This window comes from Bubalus kerabau, chromosome 5 (assembly GCF_029407905.1).
Source record: "Bubalus kerabau isolate K-KA32 ecotype Philippines breed swamp buffalo chromosome 5, PCC_UOA_SB_1v2, whole genome shotgun sequence".
NCBI classification, from domain to species: domain Eukaryota; kingdom Metazoa; phylum Chordata; class Mammalia; order Artiodactyla; family Bovidae; genus Bubalus; species Bubalus kerabau.
The window spans coordinates 82,531,459-82,552,202 of record NC_073628.1 but is presented as its reverse complement, the minus strand read 5'-3'; the positions used below and the strand labels follow the sequence as shown (position 1 = coordinate 82,552,202).

Genomic DNA, 20,744 nt, shown 5'->3' with positions numbered 1-20,744 from the left:
CCTCTTTCATGATACTGACATTTTTGAAGACAATAATATAAGTATTTTGTAGATCTGATATTTCCCTAAGATTTGATGGAGGTTATGCATTTTGGGGGACAGGTTTTGCAATTTTTACAACCAACGTAATACACCCTTTTCAATGCCTTATACAAGGAGACATGTGATAGCATGTTATGCCATTATTGGTGATGTTAGCTTTGATAAAACTTCCCTGATACATAAAATTACTCCATTGGTTCTTAAGGTTTAAAAATAATACCTAGATGTTTTTATTGACGATATTTTTATTGTTTTAAAGATAATACCTATATGTTTTTATTAATGTCAGTAAAAAAAGGATATATCCTTCTGTTTTGAATGTAATATATTAATAAAAGATTGATATATTAGGATTGCCCCACATAGGAGTTTATTATGTGTTTATATTCTCATTAAGATGGAAGATGCCTCTTTCCCAAGCGGAGGGAACACCACTGGTGTGAATTCGGCCTCATCTAAAACAGATACAGGTCGTGGAAATGGACCCCTTCCTTTAGGGGGTAGTGGTTTAATGGAAGAAATGAGTGCCCTGCTGGCCAGGAGGTGAGTGAGAAATTATGTGGGTGTGTCCAGGATTGAAAGAATTGTGTTAATTTTATTCTAAGTATAATTTAACTAGATGCAGGCCTTCCTTTTTGGTATAGTTTTAAACTGTTACATGATTTGTTTTAATTTTTTACCTGACGTACTTTTTTCCTAGGAGAAGAATTGCTGAAAAGGGATCAACGATAGAAACAGAACAAAAAGAGGACAAAAATGTAAGTTAATAAAAAAGAGTCTAGTTCACGAGGACTTCCCTGGCAGTCCAGTGGCTAAGACACCATGCTTCCACTGCAAGGGATACGGGTTGATCCCTGGTCTGAGAACAAAGATCCCACTTACCGAGTGGTGTGAGCAAAAAATAAATAAAAATCAAAATAGTCTGCTGCACCTGAAAATGTGAGATTTAAGTATAGCTCATGTCAAAGATTAGTTTGAATTTAATTAATTTTAACTAACAATGTTTATTTTTAACTCTTCAGATATTAAAAATGGCATCACTTTTTTTTTTTTTTTTAATTTTATTTTATTTTTAAACTTTACATAACTGTATTAGATTTGCCAAATATCAAAATGAATCCGCCACAGGTTTACATGTGTTCCCCATCCTGAACCCTCCTCCCTCCTCCCTCCCCATTCCATCCCTCTGGGTCGTCCCAGTGTACCAGCCCCAAGCATCCAGTATCGTGCATCGAACCTGGCGGCAACTCATTTCATACATGATATTTTACATGTTTCAATGCCATTCTCCCAAATCTTCCCACCCTCTCCCTCTCCCACAGAGTCCATAAGACTGTTCTATACATCAGTGTCTCTTTTGCTGTCTCGTACACAGGGTTATTGTTACCATCTTTCTAAATTCCATATATATGCGTTAGTATACTGTATTGGTGTTTTTCTTTCTGGCTTACTTCACTCTGTATAATAGGCTCCAGTTTCATCCACCTCATTAGAACTGATTCAAATGTATTCTTTTTAATGGCTGAATAATACTCCATTGTGTATATGTACCACAGCTTTCTTATCCATTCATCTACTGATGGACATCTAGGTTGCTTCCATGTCCTGGCTATTATAAACAGTGCTGCGATGAACACTGGGGTACTCGTGTCTCTTTCCCTTCTGGTTTTCTCAGTGTGTATGCCCAGCAGTGGGATTGCTGGATCATAAGGCATGTCTATTTCCAGTTTTTTAAGGAATCTCCACACTGTTCTCCATAGTGGCTGTACTAGTTTGCATTCCCACCAACAGTGTAAGAGGGTTCCCTTTTCTCCACACCCTCTCCAGCATTTATTACTTGTAGACTTTTGGATTGCAGCCATTCTGACTGGTGTGAAATGGTACCTCATAGTGGTTTTGATATATTTTTTATATATTTTAAATGACATTCTTAGTAAAATGGGTTGAATGTGTGTAGTTAGGGGGATAGTACTGGAATTCCTACTTATATTTCATTATGTACCTAAGCCTACCATTAAAGGAGTGAAGGACTTTTCCCTAGGTTTTTAAAATATCTGAGAGTTTCAGTTTCCTTGCATTTAAAAATGAAGGAATTTGACCAGATACTGGTGGTTATTAACTGTGCCCTCTCTTCCATTCAGCAGCACATTGGCAGGTGTGGTTCTCATTGAGTGTGCAGTTCTCAATGAGAACACACGAGGAAGGGAGCCCTGAGGAACTGCAGTGGGGGAGGGAGGAGTTTGGAGGTGGGGCTGCTAGGATAGAAAAAAAAGCCTAAACTTAGTGTAAAAGAGAGAAGAGACTGATGAAGGCAAAAGTGGGAAATGGCCGAAGGTATAAAGCACCAAATGTATACAGCAGGTTTCTAGAAGATATGATGTTATTAATATGTATTTCTGTATGTTTAGGAAGACTCAGAGCCTGTAACTTCTAAGGCCTCTTCAACAACTACACCTGGTAAGTTCAGGGGATACATTTTCATCTTTATGAACTTTATCTAAATATTAGTACTTCTCAATTAAAAAAACTCCCTTTTCCCATGTTTAGATCAAGTGACTGCTTAGCTGCTAAAATGTTAAAATTCTTGGTTCACACTTGAAAGCACTGACTTTCTCCTCTACCTTTTGTGACCCTGAAGCAGCTGTTCATTTCTTGATGACCTTGGGAGATAATATTAAAATCCAAAGTGTTTTTTATGTGACTTTCTCTGAAAATCATAATTTTTACACATTCTATGTATATTATTGTTAATCACTTGAAGTTACTCATTTAAACAAGGAAAAATATGTTATCTAGATGAAAGAGAAATACTTTTAATAATTGTTTCTTAAAGGCGAGGATTTTACATGCCATTTCTTCATGTTTGACTAAATGACTAAATACTGTTTCTCTCCCTACCTAATTTGGAATGAAGTTTGATAATTTTGATGCATTAATATTTAGAGTTAGCCATAGGAATTGACTATAGAGAAATATCTAGAACAACTACTCATTCTCACTGAATAGTGATCTGTAGTGGCCTGATTGCTGTATTATAATTAATATTGTAAATGTGAATAATTTTTCCTCTGAATAGGACTCAAATCAGTTTATGTTACCTTCATTAAAAATTCTCTTGTTTGTGATTTACTTATTTTTACCTTTGTCTTCCCCAAATCAGTATACATGCTGTTACTAAGCCAATGATATTTTAGGACTTAGCTATAATTTAGAGTCAGAGAACTTTTTGGAATTTGAAAAGAGCTGTGAGCCCTCTCCCAGGGAAGAAAAAATCATATTTTTATACAAAACTGATCATCATTTTGAAATATTCACTAATTCCCTGAAGGTTATGTACAGACTCCTTATCTAATGTATATCCCCTTATTTAAAACATGGAAAACTGAAGCATGGATTTTGCATGTGTTTTTTTGTGTGTGTTTGCACATGTGTACCATTTTTATAAAATTAAGGATTCATTCAAAAGGTCTAGAGGCTTTTTTACTTCGCTTGTTGCAGTCAGTTTTTTTCCCCTAGTTGCCACATGTCAGACACCTGCCAGGCCAAAAAGAAGCAAAAGACGAAGTCACCCTAAGCACAAGAAATTCATGATTCAGCTTGGATGCTGAGACACACACACAAGTGAAATGTTAATGTTTCATAACCACATGTTGAATATTAAAAAATGTATCACGGAGAAGGAGATTGTATAGTTTGGAGTCACCTGGATCATCTTTGTAGGAGAAAATGACATTTTGCCTTGCCTTGAAGAGTATTTCACTTAGCTGGAAGTAGAGGAAGTGGGTATGGCATGGGCAGAGATGGGGAGTTGGAGCTGGAAGAGACTAGGAGACATCACTTCGCCTGTCTCTTCTTTAGTGACAGTGTTCTTATGACCATCCACTGCCTGTCCAGTTGTCCTTCAGGATTCCCCTCTTTTCCCCTACTCTGGAGGTATCTCTTGGATGTGTTTCTGATTCTCTCTGTCGTGGACATCCTCATCTGATTATCTGACGTCCACTGGCTCAGTCTGTGGTGGTCAGTGAGAGAGTGTGTTAGCTGTGAGAATACAGAAGGAGCAATGATTGACTGGTTGATGGACAAGGAGTAAAGCAAGATGAATGATGACTTTGTTTCACTAGATGACTGAAGACAGCAGAAATCTGGAAAATAAGCAGTGCTTCAGGCTTGAGTTGAGAGTTGAGTTTTGCCTATATGCATGTCCATAGGCCAGTTGAGGGGCCACAGTAGAACTCAGCAGTTTTTCAAGCTAAAATTCTGCACAACTTAGACTTGATTCTCCCATGGCCCAGATTTGTTCTTCCATGAGAGGCTTCCACTCCGGATTTCATCTAGTCATCTAGTGAGGCCAGAGACAGCATCAGTGAGGCAGCCCAGGTTAGCAAAAACAGTTTAGAACTTCGTTTTTCAAAACACAATCAACTGAAAGTTCAGAGAAACCTAATTTTATTTAACTGGAATTGTCTGCTAAGTCCTAACAATTGGTTGTTTGAAAATCAAGGAAGTACAGTAGAATGAGATAATTCTGAAATACATTTTGAGTTGCTTGAATTTTTTGCCAAGAGGGCTGTTTGAATTTAGATTAAATGTTGAAGTACATGAACACATTAAAGATTCTTTTTATTTGTTTTACCATTGGCACTAAAAATAGTTTAAAAGAGTGTATAGTCCGTACTCTCCCATTCTAATTTAAGCTATCCTTATTAATTTAAAATAATCGCTACAATTTCATTGTAATTAATCAAAATTATCCTACCCTTATTCTTATTATCCTATCTTTATTAGAGAAACTTTTTACCATCTGGTGTATAGAATTACAGTATTGTAAATTTAACAATCTAAGTTCTTCATAGAGAAAGTTGTCACACTTAGTTGCTTAGTAATTTCTTTTCATTTTGGGATCTGCAGTTACACAAATTAGAATCTTAACTCTGGGAGCATATAGGATATCTAACTTAAGTTCTTTAATTTTTAAAGAACCAATAAGAAAACCTTGGGAAAGAACAAATACAATGAATGGCAGCAAGTCACCTGTTATTTCCAGGTAATCAAATTTTTTTCTAAGTTTTATATTACAGTTGTATCTAAGAAATTAACATCTGCATTTTTATTGGTCTGTATTCTACCATATGCTTATTATTATCACCCAGGTTGTCTGAAATTTCTAGATAGCTTTTATTCCTCCCAGTACTTACATTTTGAAAAAAATTCAAAACAACTACAGAAAAATTGAATATAGCAAACCTCCATGTATGTATCCATCACCTAGATTCACCAGTTATTAACATTTTGCCAACATTGGCTTGAACTCTTGTCTACACATGCACACTTTTTTCTCTCTGAATAGTTGGAAGGCAGTTTGCAAATATATGCTGCTTCAGCCCTAATACTTGAGCATTTGTCTTAAGAAACAGGATATTCTCCTGTATAACCTCAATATCATTATTACTGTCAATAACATTGAGCTTTTGAAAGAAGCATAACGCTTTAAACTGAAAAGCAGCTGGAGAGAAAAGGCTATAGTGTTTAAGAGAGAACAGAATAAAACCTAAAATTTTGAATTTATAAAGTAGAAAGATTTATTTTTCAGTTGAAACTTCTAATTATAGTCGAGTTAAGAAAGATAATGCCCAGGAACAACACTAGTTAATTCATGTTTCTACAAGCGGCTATGTGTTGCATAGTCGAGCAAATTCAGTATGCCTTAGTCAGATATACTTTACTGTCATAACTAACTTTATATTGTAGGTCTTAAACATAGATGAAACATTTTCTTGGTTTATGAGACAGTTTAAAGGACTCATAATTTTCCTAGAAAAAAGTATGTGTCTTGAGACTGAAAAATTTTTTTTGCCTTTTGTTTCTGAGCTATTCGCCTTATTTTTGCCTCATAAAAAAGCAGACTTACCATCTAATTATAGAAGCCTAATTTAAAAAAATACAAGAATAGACCTTATATTGTCACAGGTCTGTTGTACATGAGCTTCAGTCTAACTTTGGATTGCTTTTTTGTGTGGTTCTTTCTGTTGGTGGGAAATATTTGGTGATGAAATAGTTAATTAGATTTCACAAAGAAACTTGGCCTTTTTGAATATATAAAAGCTTTCAGTTTCTCTGTCACTGAAAGATGAATATATTTGACTGGAATTGCTTTTGGTGAATATGTTTCTTCAACAGAGTGGAAAAACTGCATTTGCGTTCCCAGATACCTAATTGATGTGGCCTTCTAATGTATCTCTGGTAGTAGTTACAGATTTTCTTCAGTAGCACTGTACAACACCCAGTTTATCAAGCACTGTGCCTTTCAGAACAGACCGGTGATGTGCCGTGTCCTTTGAGGTTTCAAATTGTAACGGGGAGGAATGCCTTCTCTTTGTCACTACTTTCACCCCTGCCTCATAGGTAGGGATTCCATAGTGAGCTTGCCTAAAGCTAAACTGAAATTCATGGCAAAAGCTCTATCGTAGACGGGACATGGAAAAACTTCTCCAGGTGGAATGTATGTGTTCCTTGTTCTGGTTGGGTTCATGTAATAAAGGACAGAATATTCTTTCAGAGAGTTTTCAGACTTCTAAAGAAAGTTTGATAAATGTTTTAAGCATTACTATTTTAAAAATATTTTGTATAGAATAATCAAATATGGGTTCTTATTATCCAGTAGTGTATTGTAATCATGTTCTAACTCTGGTAGATGGTTTTCCTCTCTTTTCCCAGAGTGAACATTCTAAAATGCCCAATTAAAGAACTGTATTGCTTTTCTTCCTAAATTACTCCCCTCATTCCTTCTGAAAACAAGTATATTAGCCTTTTTTTTTTTTTTGCTTTTATTTAAGCACACTTTATCCTTGCACAGTACTGAAAGTATAAATATGCAGTGTCAAAATTATATTAGTGATAAGATGGATTAATATTCTGTAATATATATTCTGTATTAAGTGAAGATGTCAGACAGTGGAATAAAAGCAAGAATGTTGACTTATGGCTGAGTCATGTGAGGTTTGACAGAAAACAACAAAAGTCTATAAAGCAATTATCCTTCAATATAAAAAATAAATTAGGAAAAAAAGCTCTAAATCATGACTGGAATGTAACGTTGGAAAATTTATGAATCCTTCCCATGGCATTTATTGGGAGCTTACAGATCTTGTATTCAAGATGGAAAAAAGTTCTTTACTTGCCTCCTTAGAAGAGCTAATTTTGTATACTTCAAGCTACAGTGATTCTTACTGTGCTTTTTATTTGAGTCTGTAGTTTTATTTATATTCACTCTAATAGAAATGTCCTGTGTTTTGATACTTGTTGAATTTTTATGTAAGTAGGTTTTACAGTATGTAAAAGTAGCCACTATATAATGATTTTTTAAAAGAATTCTCTGTAATTATCAAGTAAATAGTGTCCTCACATAACTAGACTTAGTCTCCAAATAATCTTTTTTTTTTTTTTTACAATTATTTTAAAGTTAATGGACACCTTTAGTTCTTCTGTTTGCTATAACTAAAAACATGTAAAACAGTAACAAAATGAGAATTATTTTTAAGAGTTCTATTGTGTATCCCTTTAAATGGTTTTTCCCCTTCATAGACGGGATTCTCCAAGGAAAAATCAGATTGTTTTTGACAACAGGTCCTATGATTCATTACACAGGTATCATCCTGATGTGACTTTGTGATTTGAGACTTTTAAATAACATTTTCAGGATAGGGCTGAGCTTTTTCTACATGGATTGGTAATCACCACAAAGGCAAAATGGCGATAACGTAAATCTTTCATATTTAGCTGTGTCTAAAACACTCTTTTAGAAAAAATTCGGAGTGATTTTAGTGAGAAAAATTAATAGTATTCATTTCCCTGCCATCAGTTTATATTTGGATTATGATAAACATTAATGGTCAACATACCTGAAATACGAGAATGAGAATCGAAGTCCACATGTATCGAGAGTGTCTAGCTTTTGCATTTTATTTTAAAAGCCATTCCTTTTAGAAGACAAGGCTTTAAAAAGTTGAACAGAAGATCCTGTCCTCTGTCACTGGAAGACAGGACAGTATTAGAGCCACAGTGAATAGCCATTGTGAATAATTTATTTGAGGAAAATCTCTGTTTCCTACATACGTTGCAGTAAATTGAGTATCTTTAACAACCTAACATCTAATATCCTTGAGCAGATTATTTGTTTTCTAGGATGAGTCCTGTTATATCATTTTTTAATTAAGAAAACTTAGGATATGAACCATGTATTTCTTTCTTAATTAAAAAAAACTGACAATTTCTTAAGATCCTCAAGTGCTTAAGCTATATTTAGAATTAATTTTGCAGAACAGGGACTTAAATAGTTGCAGTATAGTTATTTTATAGGCAGTATCTAGAGGCAGCACTCTCGTTATAAAGTAATAAAAATCCCCCTTTTTTGTTATCAATTATGGCGAAAACCTTAATGATAGAAATAACTGAGATATTATACTCATGTTACTATATGCATCTGTTTTTTAAAATACACATCAAGTCTACTGGGAGCATAAATAGTATACGGGAGGTTGTCTTTGGTAGTGAGTAAGGAGTTCTATAATCAGACTCTATTCGACCACATTGTTATTAGCTACGGTTATTTTCATGCCATTGATGATTAAAATATTTGGCAAGTTCGTTTTTGTTAGCCAGTTAAATTTGCATAAAGTATTTATAATACAGTAGTGAAATAGTTTTTCCTGCTTTTTTTGAGGTGGTTTAATTGTTTTGACCAAAGACTTATTTAGAAAATAACATAGAAAAATAGCATTTAACAATGAGATTTTCTGTTGTAAATCTTTCCAGTTTGCCACTTTCATACATAGTATCCCCCTGAGATAATGTTGTTGATAAACCTTTTTTAAAAAGTGGTGATTACGTCTTTCCTTAAGTATGAAAAGTTCCCCCCTTTAGTTAATTATCATGGTGATGGTGGTGGTGGTGGCGGCGGTGGTGGTGGATTGCATGTTAGCATGAATTAAATTTTTTACAAATTGCATGTTTCCACGATTTTTTTAAAATTATATAACAATAATTTTCTGGATTGTTTAGTAAATATGGATATATTTATAACATACTCCCCAGTTAAGTAACAAACTATTGTTATTCACATGATTTTCAAGGATATTCATTATGTAAGTTTAGTAAAAGAAACCAAAACAGTGTTTGTACCAATTAAATCTGAAATGTAGAAGAAAAGCAGAATAAATAATAATTTACTTCTGGAGAGCAGGAACAGGCAGTATGGGTAAAGGAAATGCATAAAAGTCAATGTTTATGATACCTACTGTATAGACCGGATTCTGCAGTGCAGTGTGACTTGCGTACTGTGGATCTCAGTGCATCTTAAATGACTGTGGAATTAAGTCACCTCCTCAACAAGGTGAAAAGGTATATTGTCTCAAGAGGAAAGGAACTATGTCATATAAATCTTATCCAGCACAGGGCCTTATTCATTCAGTGCCTCTTGAATGAAATTTTATGAGTTATTATTTTTCTTGTTCATATAAACATAGCAGCAGATATGTAGTAAAATTGGTTGAGTTCCTTCACATCAATCTTTTAAGCTGTCATATGTTTGATGTAAACCTAAATGACTCAAGATTTCATCTTCACACACAGTGCCTATGGGTTTGAAGTATAATATGCCTTATAAGAATTGTAAGTTTGAAAAAGTTATGCCTGTTAAGTCTTGGTTCAGATTTCTCACATTGGTATTCTGCAAAGTTGGAAATATATGGCCTAATAGTTTTCATTTGCGTTGATTTGTGACCCTTAAAAAGTGGCCACTTAATATATACTAAAAGCTGAAAATGAAGTATCATTCAGTTAAAATTCTAAATTTTTCCACTTAGTATTTTCTCTTATTGCCAGAATTGGAGAGGGAGTCATGACTGACTGACTTGATTTTGAAACTTTTTGCTTAAAATATGGCTAATACTTAAGACTTATTTCTTCATGTAAAATTTTTTAACAGAAGCTCAACTTTTGAAAATGTAATAGTAATTGACAGTCTCCTTCTGTCTCCTTACCCTCCCCCTGTTTTTGAAACAAAGTAAGTTTGTGGAAGTAGTTAGATGACCATTCAGATACCATCTTTATAAAAACTTCATTGGGAAATAGCCATAAAGCCAATTGGATACGAACATACTTTTTAAAACTTAATAACTAATTTTTAACTTAATAATCATATTTCCGAGATGCTTATTTATTTTGATGCTTGATATGGAGTGGAACACATACAAAGAAATCATACTCATTAAGCAATTCCTCCCCCTGCCACTGGAAACCAAGGCATAGAATTTGAAAATTGATTTATACAGAATGAAACAGTTTGGTCTTCATCATTTCGCTCTCATTGGTTTGCCAGATATTTAGTAGATAGCGTACAGTTTCAAAAGGAGAGAGCAAGATTGTGTTACTTGGGCTGGGTCGCTGCAGCTGGCCTCCCGTCTGTCCTGGTCACGATGCCACCTGTTACCCTGCCACCCTCCTCGTGCCCAAAGAGCGTTGTCTTCTACTCTTTACTGGAAAAGTTTTGTCATGTTACCAACTTTTTCTAATTTTTTTATACTGATAATGCTGTAAAAAGCGAAAAGTATTTTTGTACATCCTAATTAGTTCTGCAACTATTAAGATAATTAACTCTTTAACACATGTTTTAAGAAATATACTGTAATCTGGTGTTGGGTTGGTAAGTTTGCAATTACTAATGAACTCATTAAATACGCTAAGTGTTACTTACCTGTCCTGAAAATTTCATTTGTCCAGACCAAAATCTGCGCCTTCGTCACAGCCCAGTGCCAACGGAGTCCAGACAGAGGGACTGGACTATGACAGGCTGAAGCAGGTGGGTGCCCAGCAGCAGCTTCCCTTTATTTGTACTTGTTCTTTTTAAAAATAACCCCATGTACGTATATTTGACAGGTTGTGAATGTATTTGAAAAGAATATAGACTTGATATTTTTATAGAAATTAAACAGCATTCATGCTGTATTACTTCTTTCAGATCCTCAGTTTTTGGTTCATCAGTTTGCATAAAGTGCCAGCAGTGGTGGAGGGTGGGGACAGTGGTTTAATGTAATAGGATAAACGTTAAATGTAAGTAAATGGTGTACAGTTGTTCAAGAGAAAAAATGGGCTCGCACTCAGCATTGGCCAAAGCAGACCCACCAGGTCTGGTTTTAGCAAGAATGTAAGGAAGATGAGTACTCGCACATATTTCTGTGAAAGGAAGCGGTTTGGGGAAAAAATCAATAAGAAAAAGATATTGTTTGTATTTTAGACACAGTATGCATTGTGTTTAATACCTATATACACAGAAAAAAATGGAAGGAGTAATAGGTAATTTTGGAACCTTGAACTGTTTTAGTTCTAAAAGAGGTTGATAGTGTTTTAAACGATTGGAAAGGGAAGGCTAAAGACATCTTAGTGAAACAGCTATCAGTTTTGTAGACCTGATAGTTACGCCTGTAATGAACAATTTAATCTTTGTCTTCTTATCCTGCACTTCAGAATAGCCTGTAAAGATAACAGTGGTAGTGATCACTATAATAGGCATTTACCGACTATCTGGCAGACCTCAGTGTTATGCATTTGCTAGGTTATTAGCGTGACATTGTCTCCTAATCCTGGTAGTAGTCAGATAACATAGTGTCTGTACTCAAATTGTGCACATCAGAGGTTCAGAGAATTTGAATTTACTCAGTCCCATAATCAGGATCAGAATCCTGTCTTTATCTTCAGAGCCCGCTTTCCCCATTCTGTCACTCATTTTTTAAAATATCAGCAGTTTGAGTGGGGCTTAAAAGAGTACCAATAATGTTGCAGTATAATGAGTTCAAAGTAAAAGTTAAATAGGAATTAAAGCAACAAATAGTAACAGTTTCAGATCAGCCTGACTTTTATACTACAAAACTGTTTGAACAGTTCAGTTGAGTTATATAATTGGAAAAGCATGTGGTCATTGATAATCAAGCGCTTGTTTCCTGTGTGTTAAACATGGCTTTCTTTTCTTGAAAAATATCTTGAAATGGAGCACTTGCACACAATTAAAATATGGTCAGTTCTTGACTGTCTGAAGTAGGGGACTTGATGAGAGGAATAGATTTGATTTTAAGACTGATTTAACTTAATTTGAAAAAGAATATCTGTTAGTTCTGTGCCTCAGTTTCCTCACTGGAAAATGGAGGAAATAAACTAATTGATAATTTTCAACCTAATTTAAACATTAAAAGTTGTTTTTTTTTAAGATGAGCCTTAAACATAGAGCTATTTAATTTTACCTAAGGTGTGCACAGTGCTAAAGAAAGTCATAGAATTTGATAATCCTTCCAAAGGATCGTTGTTTTTCACCCATTAAAATTATCACCTTATTAGCCCTTTTAGTGTTCATGTTATACAATCTTTATATTTTTTAACTAGAGGATGTATCCATTATTTCAAGTTGAACTCTATAAATAGAAATTTTGCAAAATAAGTAAAGACAGAGTGGTTATCATAGAGGAAAGAGGGTCTGCTGCTGCTGCTGCTGCTGCTAAGTCGCTTCAGTCGTGTCCGACTCTGTGTGACCCCATAGACGGCAGCCCACCAGCCTCCCCTGTCCCTGGGATTCTCCAGGCAAGAACACTGGAGTGGGTTGCCATTTCCTTCTCCAATGAAGGAAAGTGAAAAGTGAAAGTGAAGTCGCTCAGTCGTGTCCGATTCCTAGTGACCCCATGGACTGCAGCCCACCAGACTCCTCCGTCCATGGGATTTTCCAGGCAAGAGGGTCTAGAGCATCACTATTAAATAGAAATATTGGGCTGGCCAAAAAGTTTGTTCAGTTCAGTCACTCGGTCATGTCCAGCTCTTTGCGACCCTATGGACTGCAGAACACCGGGCTTCCCAGTCCATCACCAACTCCTGGAGCTTTCTCAGACTCATGTCCATCCTCTGTCATCCCCTTCTCCTGCCTTCAGTCTTTGCCAGCATCAGTCTTTTCCAGTGAGTCAGTTCTTCACATCAGGTGGCCAAAGTATTGGAATATCAGCTTCACCATCAGTCCTTCCAGTGAATATTCAGGACTGATTTCCTTTAGGATGGACTGGTCGGATCTCCTTGCAGCCCAAGGGACTCTCAAGAGTCTTCCCCAACACCACAGTTCAAAAGCATCAATTCTTCAGTGCTTAGCTTTCTTTATAGTCCAACTCTCATATCCACACATGACCACTGGAAAAACCATAGCCTTGACTAGATGGACCTTTGTTGGCAAAGTAATGTCTTTGCTTTTTAATATGCTGGTTTAATATGCTATGTTGGTCATAACTTTTCTTCCAAGGAGCAAGTGTCTTTTAATTTCATGGCTGCAGTCACCATCTGCAGTGATTTTGGAGCTCAAAGAAATAAAGTCTGACACTGTTTCCCCATCTATTTGCCATGAAGTGATGGGACTGGATGCCATGATCTTATTAGTTTTCTGAATGCTGAGTTTTAAGCCAGCTTTTTCACTCTCCTCTTTCACCTTCATCTAGGCTCTGTAGTTCCTCTTTGCTTTATGCCATAAGGGTGGTATCATCTGCATATCTGAGGTTATTTATATTTCTGCCAGAAATCTTGATTCCACCTTATGCTTCATCCAGCCTAGCATTTCTCATGATGTACTCTGCATATAAGTTAAATAAGCAGGATGACAATATACAGCCTTGACGTACTCCCTTCCCTAATTTGGAACCAGTCTGTTCCATGTCCAGTTCTAACTGCTGCTTCCTGACCTGCATACAGATTTCTCAAGAGGCAAGTCAGGTGGTCTGGTATTCCCATCTCTTTCAAAATTTTCCACAGTTTGTGGTGATCCACAAGTCAAAGGCTTTGGCATAGTCAGTAAAGCAGAGGTAGATGTTTTTCTGGAACTCGCTTGCTTTTTTGATGATCCAACGGATGCTAGCAATTTGATCTCTGGTTCTTCTGCCTTTTCTAAATCCAGCTTGAACTACTGGAAGTTCACGGTTCATGTACTGTTGAAGCCTGGCTTGGAGAATTTTGAGGATTACTTTGCTAGCGTGTGAGATGAGTGCAATTGTGCAGTAGTGTGAGCATTCTTTGGCAATGCCTCTCTCTTTGGGATTGGAATGCAAACTGACCTTTTCCAGTCCTGTGGCCACTGCTGAGTTTTCCAAATTTGCTGGCATGTTGAATGCAGCACTTTAACAGCATCGTCTTTTAGGATTTGAAATAGCTCAACTGGAATTTTATCACTTCCTCTAGTTTTGTTCATAGTGATGCTTCCTAAGGCTCACTTGACTTCTCATTCCAGGATATTTGGCTCTAGGTGAGTGATCACACCATTGTGGTTATCCGGGTCATGAGTATCTTTTTTGTATAGTTCTTCTGTGTATTCTTGCCACCTCTTCTTAATCTTCTGCTTCTGTTAGGTCCATACCATTTCTGTCCTTTATCGAGCCCATCTTTGCATGAAATGTTCCGTTATCTCTGATTTTCTAGTCTTTACCATTCTGTTGTTTTCCTCTATTTCTTTGCATTGATCACTGAGGAAGGCTTTCTTATCTCTCCTTATAATTCTTTGGAGCTCTGCATTCAGATGGGTATATCTTTCCTTTTCTCCTTTCCCTTTCTTTTCTCAGCCATTTGTAAGGACTCCTCAGACAGCCATTTTGCTTTTTTGCATTTCTTTTTCTTGGAGATGGTCTTGATCACTGTCTCCTGTACAATGTCCATAGTTCTTCAGACACTCTGTCTATCAGGTCTAATCCCTTGAATCTATTTGTCATTTCCACTCTATAATCATAAGGGATTTGATTTAGGTCATATCTGAATGGTCTAGTGGTTTTCCCTACTTTGTTCAGTTTAAGTCTGAATTTGGCAATAAGGAGTTCATGATTTGAGCCACAGTCAGCTCCCGGTCTTGTTTTTGCTGACTGTATAGAGCTTCTCCACCTTTGGTTGCAAAGAATATAATCAGTCTGATTTCAGTATTGACCATCTGGTGATGTCCATGTGTAGAGTCTTCTCTTGTGTTGTTGGAAGAGGGTGTTTGCTATGACCAGTGCGTTCTCTTGGCAAAATGCTGTTAGCCTTTGCCCTGCTTCATTTTGTACTCCAAGGCCGAATTTGCCTGTTACTCCAGGTATTTCTTGACTTCCTACTTTTAGTCCCCTATAATGAAAGGGACATCTGTTTTGGGTGTTAGTTCTAGAAGGTCTTGTAGGTCTTTATAGAACTGTTCAACTTCAGCTTCTTCAGCATTACTGGTCGGTGCATAGACTTGGATTACTGTGGTATTGAATGGTTTGCCTTGGAAACCAACAGAGATCATTCTGTCATTTTTGAGATTGCGCCCAAGTACTGCATTTCGGACCTTTTGTTGACTGATGGCTGCTCCATTTCTTCTAAGAGATTCTTGCCCACAGTAGCAAGAATATAATGGTTATCCAAGTTAAATTCAGCCGTCCCAGTCCATTTTAGTTCGCTGATTCCTAAAAGGTCGATATTCACTCTTGCCATCTCCTGTTTGACCACTTCCAATTTGCCTTGATTCGTGGACCTAACACTCCAGGTTCCTATGCAGTATTGCTCTTTACAGCATTGGACCTTGCTTCTGTCACCAGTCACATCCACAACTGGGTGTTGTTTTTGCTCTGCTCTGTCTCTTCATTCTTTCTGGAGTTATTTCTCCACTGATCTCCAGTAGCATATTGGGCACCTACCAACCTGGGGAGTTCATCTTTCAGTGTCCTATCTTTTTGCCTTTTCATACTGTTCATGGGGTTCTCAAGGCAAGAATACTGAAGTGGCTTGCCATACCCTTCTGCAGTGGACCTTGTTTTGTCAGAACTCTTGACCATGACCCGTCTGTCTTGGGTGGCTCTACATGGCATGGCTCATATCATTGAGTTGGACAAGGCTGTGGTCCATATGATCAGATTGGAAAGTTTGTTAGGGTTTTTCCAAATGAACTTTTTGACCAACTCTATGTAAGATGGATCACATACTTTAAATTTTTAGCAGGTGCATTAAATATAGAGAAATAGGTGATTCACTTTAATATATTTTTATTTAACCTGATGTAGCCAAAGTAATATTTCAGTATATAATCAGTGTGTTTAAATTACTGATTAGTTATTTTACTTTACTTTCTTCATAGTAAACCTTTGAAGTCTGGTGTCTAACGTTTACAGCGCATCTCACCTCAGACTTGCCACGTTTCAAGTGCTCAGTAGCTATGTGTGGCTGGTCTTCTGTCTTAAGACTGTGTATGTCCAGCAGGGTCCCATCCTCCTACTTCCCCACCTATTAGGGCAGCCCCCGAGGGCCCTCCAGGGGAATCCTAGATTCCATGAAGTTTAGTTTGACAGCTCTGGTGATTCATAAGCAGTCCCCATACTTCAGACCAGATGACAAATTTCCCAGGAGCTGATTGTCCAGTTTGTGTCTTCTTCCTTGAAACTTGTTTATGGATTGCTTCTTAGCTCCCAAAAGATTAGATTAAAAGCAGAGCTCTTATATGTTTTATAGGCATTATCTGAATCATAGCTTTCACGGCATGACCGGGTAATTATTTTAAGTTTAGAAAACATTCTGCTTCATATTTTGCTAAGCTAGAATAAGCAAAGATTGGGAAGGGAAGACTATTAAAACACAATTTACCAAAATTGATCTTCTAAGTCATAAATTATGAATCTGGAAACAAAAGAGCTAACATTTGATACATTCATAAAATTTTATATAAGCAAGAATCTTTATTTTCTGTATTTCTGATGTTTTTCTGTAATATTTTAGGACATTTTAGATGAAATGAGAAAAGAATTAACTAAGCTAAAAGAAGAGCTCATTGATGGTGAGTGTCTAAACAAATTTGCTACTCTTATAATGTTTAATAATACCCATTCTAAATAAAATGAAGATTAAAAAATACCTCATTTATTACTTGAGAGCATAAAACAATTACTTTTCCATATTATCCTGCCCTTTACCTGGCTTCAGATGCCAAAGAGAGGGTCTCTCTGCTTCATATAATGGAAATTATTTGTGAAAACAGGGTAAACAAAATTCCTCTTAAGTTTCTGGTATTGAGTAGTTTTAGATGGAAAACTAAGTAAACCACTCTTTCTCTAGGTTACTCCTTTTCATCCATCCCATCCCACTGAACTCTCGTTTTGAGCCCAAAGAATCAGTGTTTTCATTTTGTGTACAAAATGGAGAGAATATATAAATATATACAAATTGATGATGTTAATATTATAAAAATAATAACATAGATTTCTTCAATGAAAGATGCACAGTGTATCTTTGTATTACCATGAGTTTGAATGCAGTCATTAAGATTTCTTAAGAATGAATCACCCACTTATATTACCTTACCATTATATTTACTTTTATTATTTTTCCTTTTCCTACCAGCAATCAGGCAGGAACTGAGCAAGTCAAATACTGCGTAGAGAAACAAACTAAGGAGAGACAGGACTTTAATCTGGAAAAAGAAGAAAATAAAAACCTGCGAAGAACAACTGTTAGCAACAACAAAACCCTTACATTTTGTGAGCTGTAAGAAGAAAACGGAGATACACAGTCGGAAGGAGGGGAAAACCAACATACTTTGAAAGCCTTCAAACATTACTACTCTGGCAGATAAGCTATTTCCCTCCCAGTTTGCTGCTTTTTTCTGACCTTTACAACAGGATGGAAGAGAGTCGTATAGGAGTTCCTATATCAGTTATGCAGAAAATAACTAAACCCGTCAGGCAAGATCACCATACATTGAAAATATTTTCATGTCAAGAGACAATTGCACATTTTCCACAGTCCATTGCTAAAATAAAGAGGAGAAAGGCTTGAGAAGTTTTTTTTTCCAGAGAATGCTGATGAAGAATTTAGCAAGTGATGCTATTGTATTGTAAATGTTTCTCTCAGGTTTGTCTTCCTATCATATTTGATATTCCATGGATAATTGAGATCAGCCCTGTGTAGGTTAAGATCATAAAATATGGAACAAATGTAATTGTATGTGCTTTCAAAAGGTGACATTTATAAGAAAGTGTCCTAAAAATGATTTGTCCAGAGAGGAATTTTAGAATGATAGGAGGTCTCTCGAGTTTAGCCTTCATGCAATTTTGTAGATTCAAACATAAAATTCATCCAGAATTTAAAGATTTAGATGCCTTCCTAAATTGTTACAATGCTTTACCAAATCTATGACTCCTACATAACACAAACCAGTGGTCAAATGTAAAACAATATATTGTAGATTTACGGTAGGTTTTCAACCTTTTTTAGATTTATGCATGTGGACATTTTTATAACGTAATTACAACCACCACAAAAATTAGCTTTTTTAATTGCAGACAGTAATGCATGTTAAACTAATATGTAGTGGCCTTTTCAAGGCCTAGTCCCAGGGAAAACATTTTGTAGAGTATAGGGAGTGGGAGGCGGGGAAGGAATAACTTTTTATTTAAAGTTAATTTCTGCACTATCTTTTTTCTCAGTTATCTGCATGAATAATGATGAGGAATATTTTGTGACTTTAATTGGTAAATATGTTAACAGAACCGAGTACTTAATCTTTTACATCATGTCTTCAGCTATTTGTATTTTAATTCAGTAACTTCAATGGTCTGAAACATGATTCTGAGCTTCACATGAATTCTGTCTTACTGTGGAATTCAAACGTTTGATCCCTGAATCTGGCAGTTGTTATTACCTAGGTGCCCTGTAGTTATCCAGGTGTTCAGGTACACATTCCTGACTTCAGAGCTGCTTTCGGACTTTTATGTTGAAATACTAGAAAAGTAACAACGATGGCAGCAATTAAGGTCACAGAAATCATCAGATAAAGGGAAGAACGACGAGGGGTCCTGCATAATTTTCTTTTAATAAATAAAGTGAGACTTAGGTGGTAGGAAGAAGGAACTAGATGCCCTACTTACCACCATGTACGTGTGCGTGTTTGTGTGGGCACTCACGTGTGTGTGTGTGTGCGTGTGTGCAATGCACTCCCTTTTCTTTGAAACTTCTGAGATTAAAATAGGGGAGCAATCCTGTATGTTACAATGATAGCATTTTTTGAAAATCTAGGAAATCAAAAATTCTCCAGGCTCTCCATCTTGGTTTATTATGCTTGAGTTGTTATGTGCCATATTTGCTTTGAAATCTTTGATTATCTGTAGTTTTACTAAAATTTTGAAGAAATAGTCCACTGTTGTCTGCTTTCTGGATTTCCTAATCTTCCTTCATAAGACAGAGCTTGTTGATAGCGTAGTTTTCTAAATGCAGGTTTGCAGCCATCACCACTTCAAAGAGGTTTGAATGAGGAAATTTTTTTTTTCCCATATTAAAACAGTTCTTGTTTCTGTAGAAACTTCATTTTTAGATTAATCTGTGATGGATGAGCTATCATAATTCTAATATGCGGTTCTTTTTCTATCAGATATTCATTGTCATCCACCAGTAAAGACATTAAAGATGCAGCAAGCTTATAAAGCACTACTTTCTTAAAGAAATAGGAGGCATTTCCATCTTTATTACCGTACTTTTGGTTATGCAAACACTTTGGAGATATAAATGTTTATGTCCCCCATAAATCTGGTCAGAAATCATTTTTGATTTTGTTGATTAAGTTAAACAGTAGGATAGAGTACTGGGTATAAGTGGTCCAAAGTAAGATAAAAGACTACGCTAAAAATGCTAGATCTTGAAGAAGAAACTGGTTTATGCACTAAACGTTTTGTGCCTTGGTCTAAATATTAACATGTCTGTGTAAAATGACAAAAAGAACCAGTGTTGAATCACATTTTATTTCCTGTCATTCTGCTTTATCCCAGACTGCTAAATGTGTTCTTTCCAAGAAGTTTGATTGAATTACTGTACACATTTACTGTCCTGTGTGACAGTTTTGTCATTGTTAGAGATTTCAGTAATTAAAACGGGAAACAGAAGCTTAGGTTATTTTCCTTATCAAAACTATGTTCCTTGGAGCCATGTTATTATGATGGTTTTCGTGCTCTTGTACATTGGATGTCTTAAGCTGAGTGCAGTTTAGGGGATCCTTTCTAATTACAGGAAGGTACTTCTTTCCTTTAACACTGTGATCTGACCTGTGACAAATCTGTACTACACACTATGTAAATGGCTAACAAGTCAACTGCAAACCAACTGAATGTACAACCTTAGTGCTGGTGCTGAAATCTCTTCAGAATAGTCATCATGATCTGAGTTTGTTTCAGAATTTGCAAGCATCAAGTGTCAATCAGAACTGAAGATGAAACACTAATGAATGTTGAATCCTCATGCTCTAGGTGTACTTCCTTTGTAGAGTTTTTGTTTCTCTGCTATTTTTACCATACTGTTCCATTTAAATTTCCTACACGCTAACTTCGTTTGTGCGATTGAAATAAAATTGCAGTATATACATGTTGCTTGTTTGTGACACTTAGATAATCTGACATAATCTGTTGATTCTAAATAAGTTGTTTTGAATGTAAAAAACGCTCTTTAAAATCCATGACTTCACTACTTAAAGTTTACATATCACGACACTATTCTTTAAAGATTTCATAAGTCATAAATACTAAGTAATGTATACAAAGGGAATATGTGGTCATGTATCTGCTTTTTGCTTGAAATAACTGTTGGGTGTCCCCTGTTTGTTCTTATTTTCTCTTGGCCCAGCTTGGTACGGTGTCTTACAGTCAAGAGAATGA

General features: G+C 36.0%; 1 protein-coding gene across 10 annotated transcripts in view; it reads left to right on the top strand.

Annotated features, from left to right (window-relative positions):
• ENAH (ENAH actin regulator) overlaps positions 1 to 20,454 on the top strand; it is a 159,971-nt gene extending 139,517 nt beyond the window's left edge. For 6 of the 10 annotated variants that reach the window (XM_055582002.1, XM_055581999.1, XM_055581993.1 and 3 more), the window contains 7 exons: positions 440 to 585; positions 743 to 800; positions 2,451 to 2,499; positions 5,020 to 5,086; positions 10,819 to 10,897; positions 16,825 to 16,882; positions 17,446 to 20,454. In XM_055582002.1, the coding sequence (XP_055437977.1) occupies positions 440 to 585; positions 743 to 800; positions 2,451 to 2,499; positions 5,020 to 5,086; positions 10,819 to 10,897; positions 16,825 to 16,882; positions 17,446 to 17,483 (495 nt within the window). In that variant the 3' untranslated portion in view covers positions 17,484 to 20,454. Of the gene's footprint in view, positions 1 to 439; positions 586 to 742; positions 801 to 2,450; positions 2,500 to 5,019; positions 5,087 to 7,623; positions 7,687 to 10,818; positions 10,898 to 16,824; positions 16,883 to 17,445 lie in introns of all 10 variants that reach the window. The other 4 variants (XM_055582001.1, XM_055581996.1, XM_055581998.1 and 1 more) reach the window with 1 other exon arrangement.
• Positions 20,455 to 20,744: the final 290 nt, after the last annotated feature.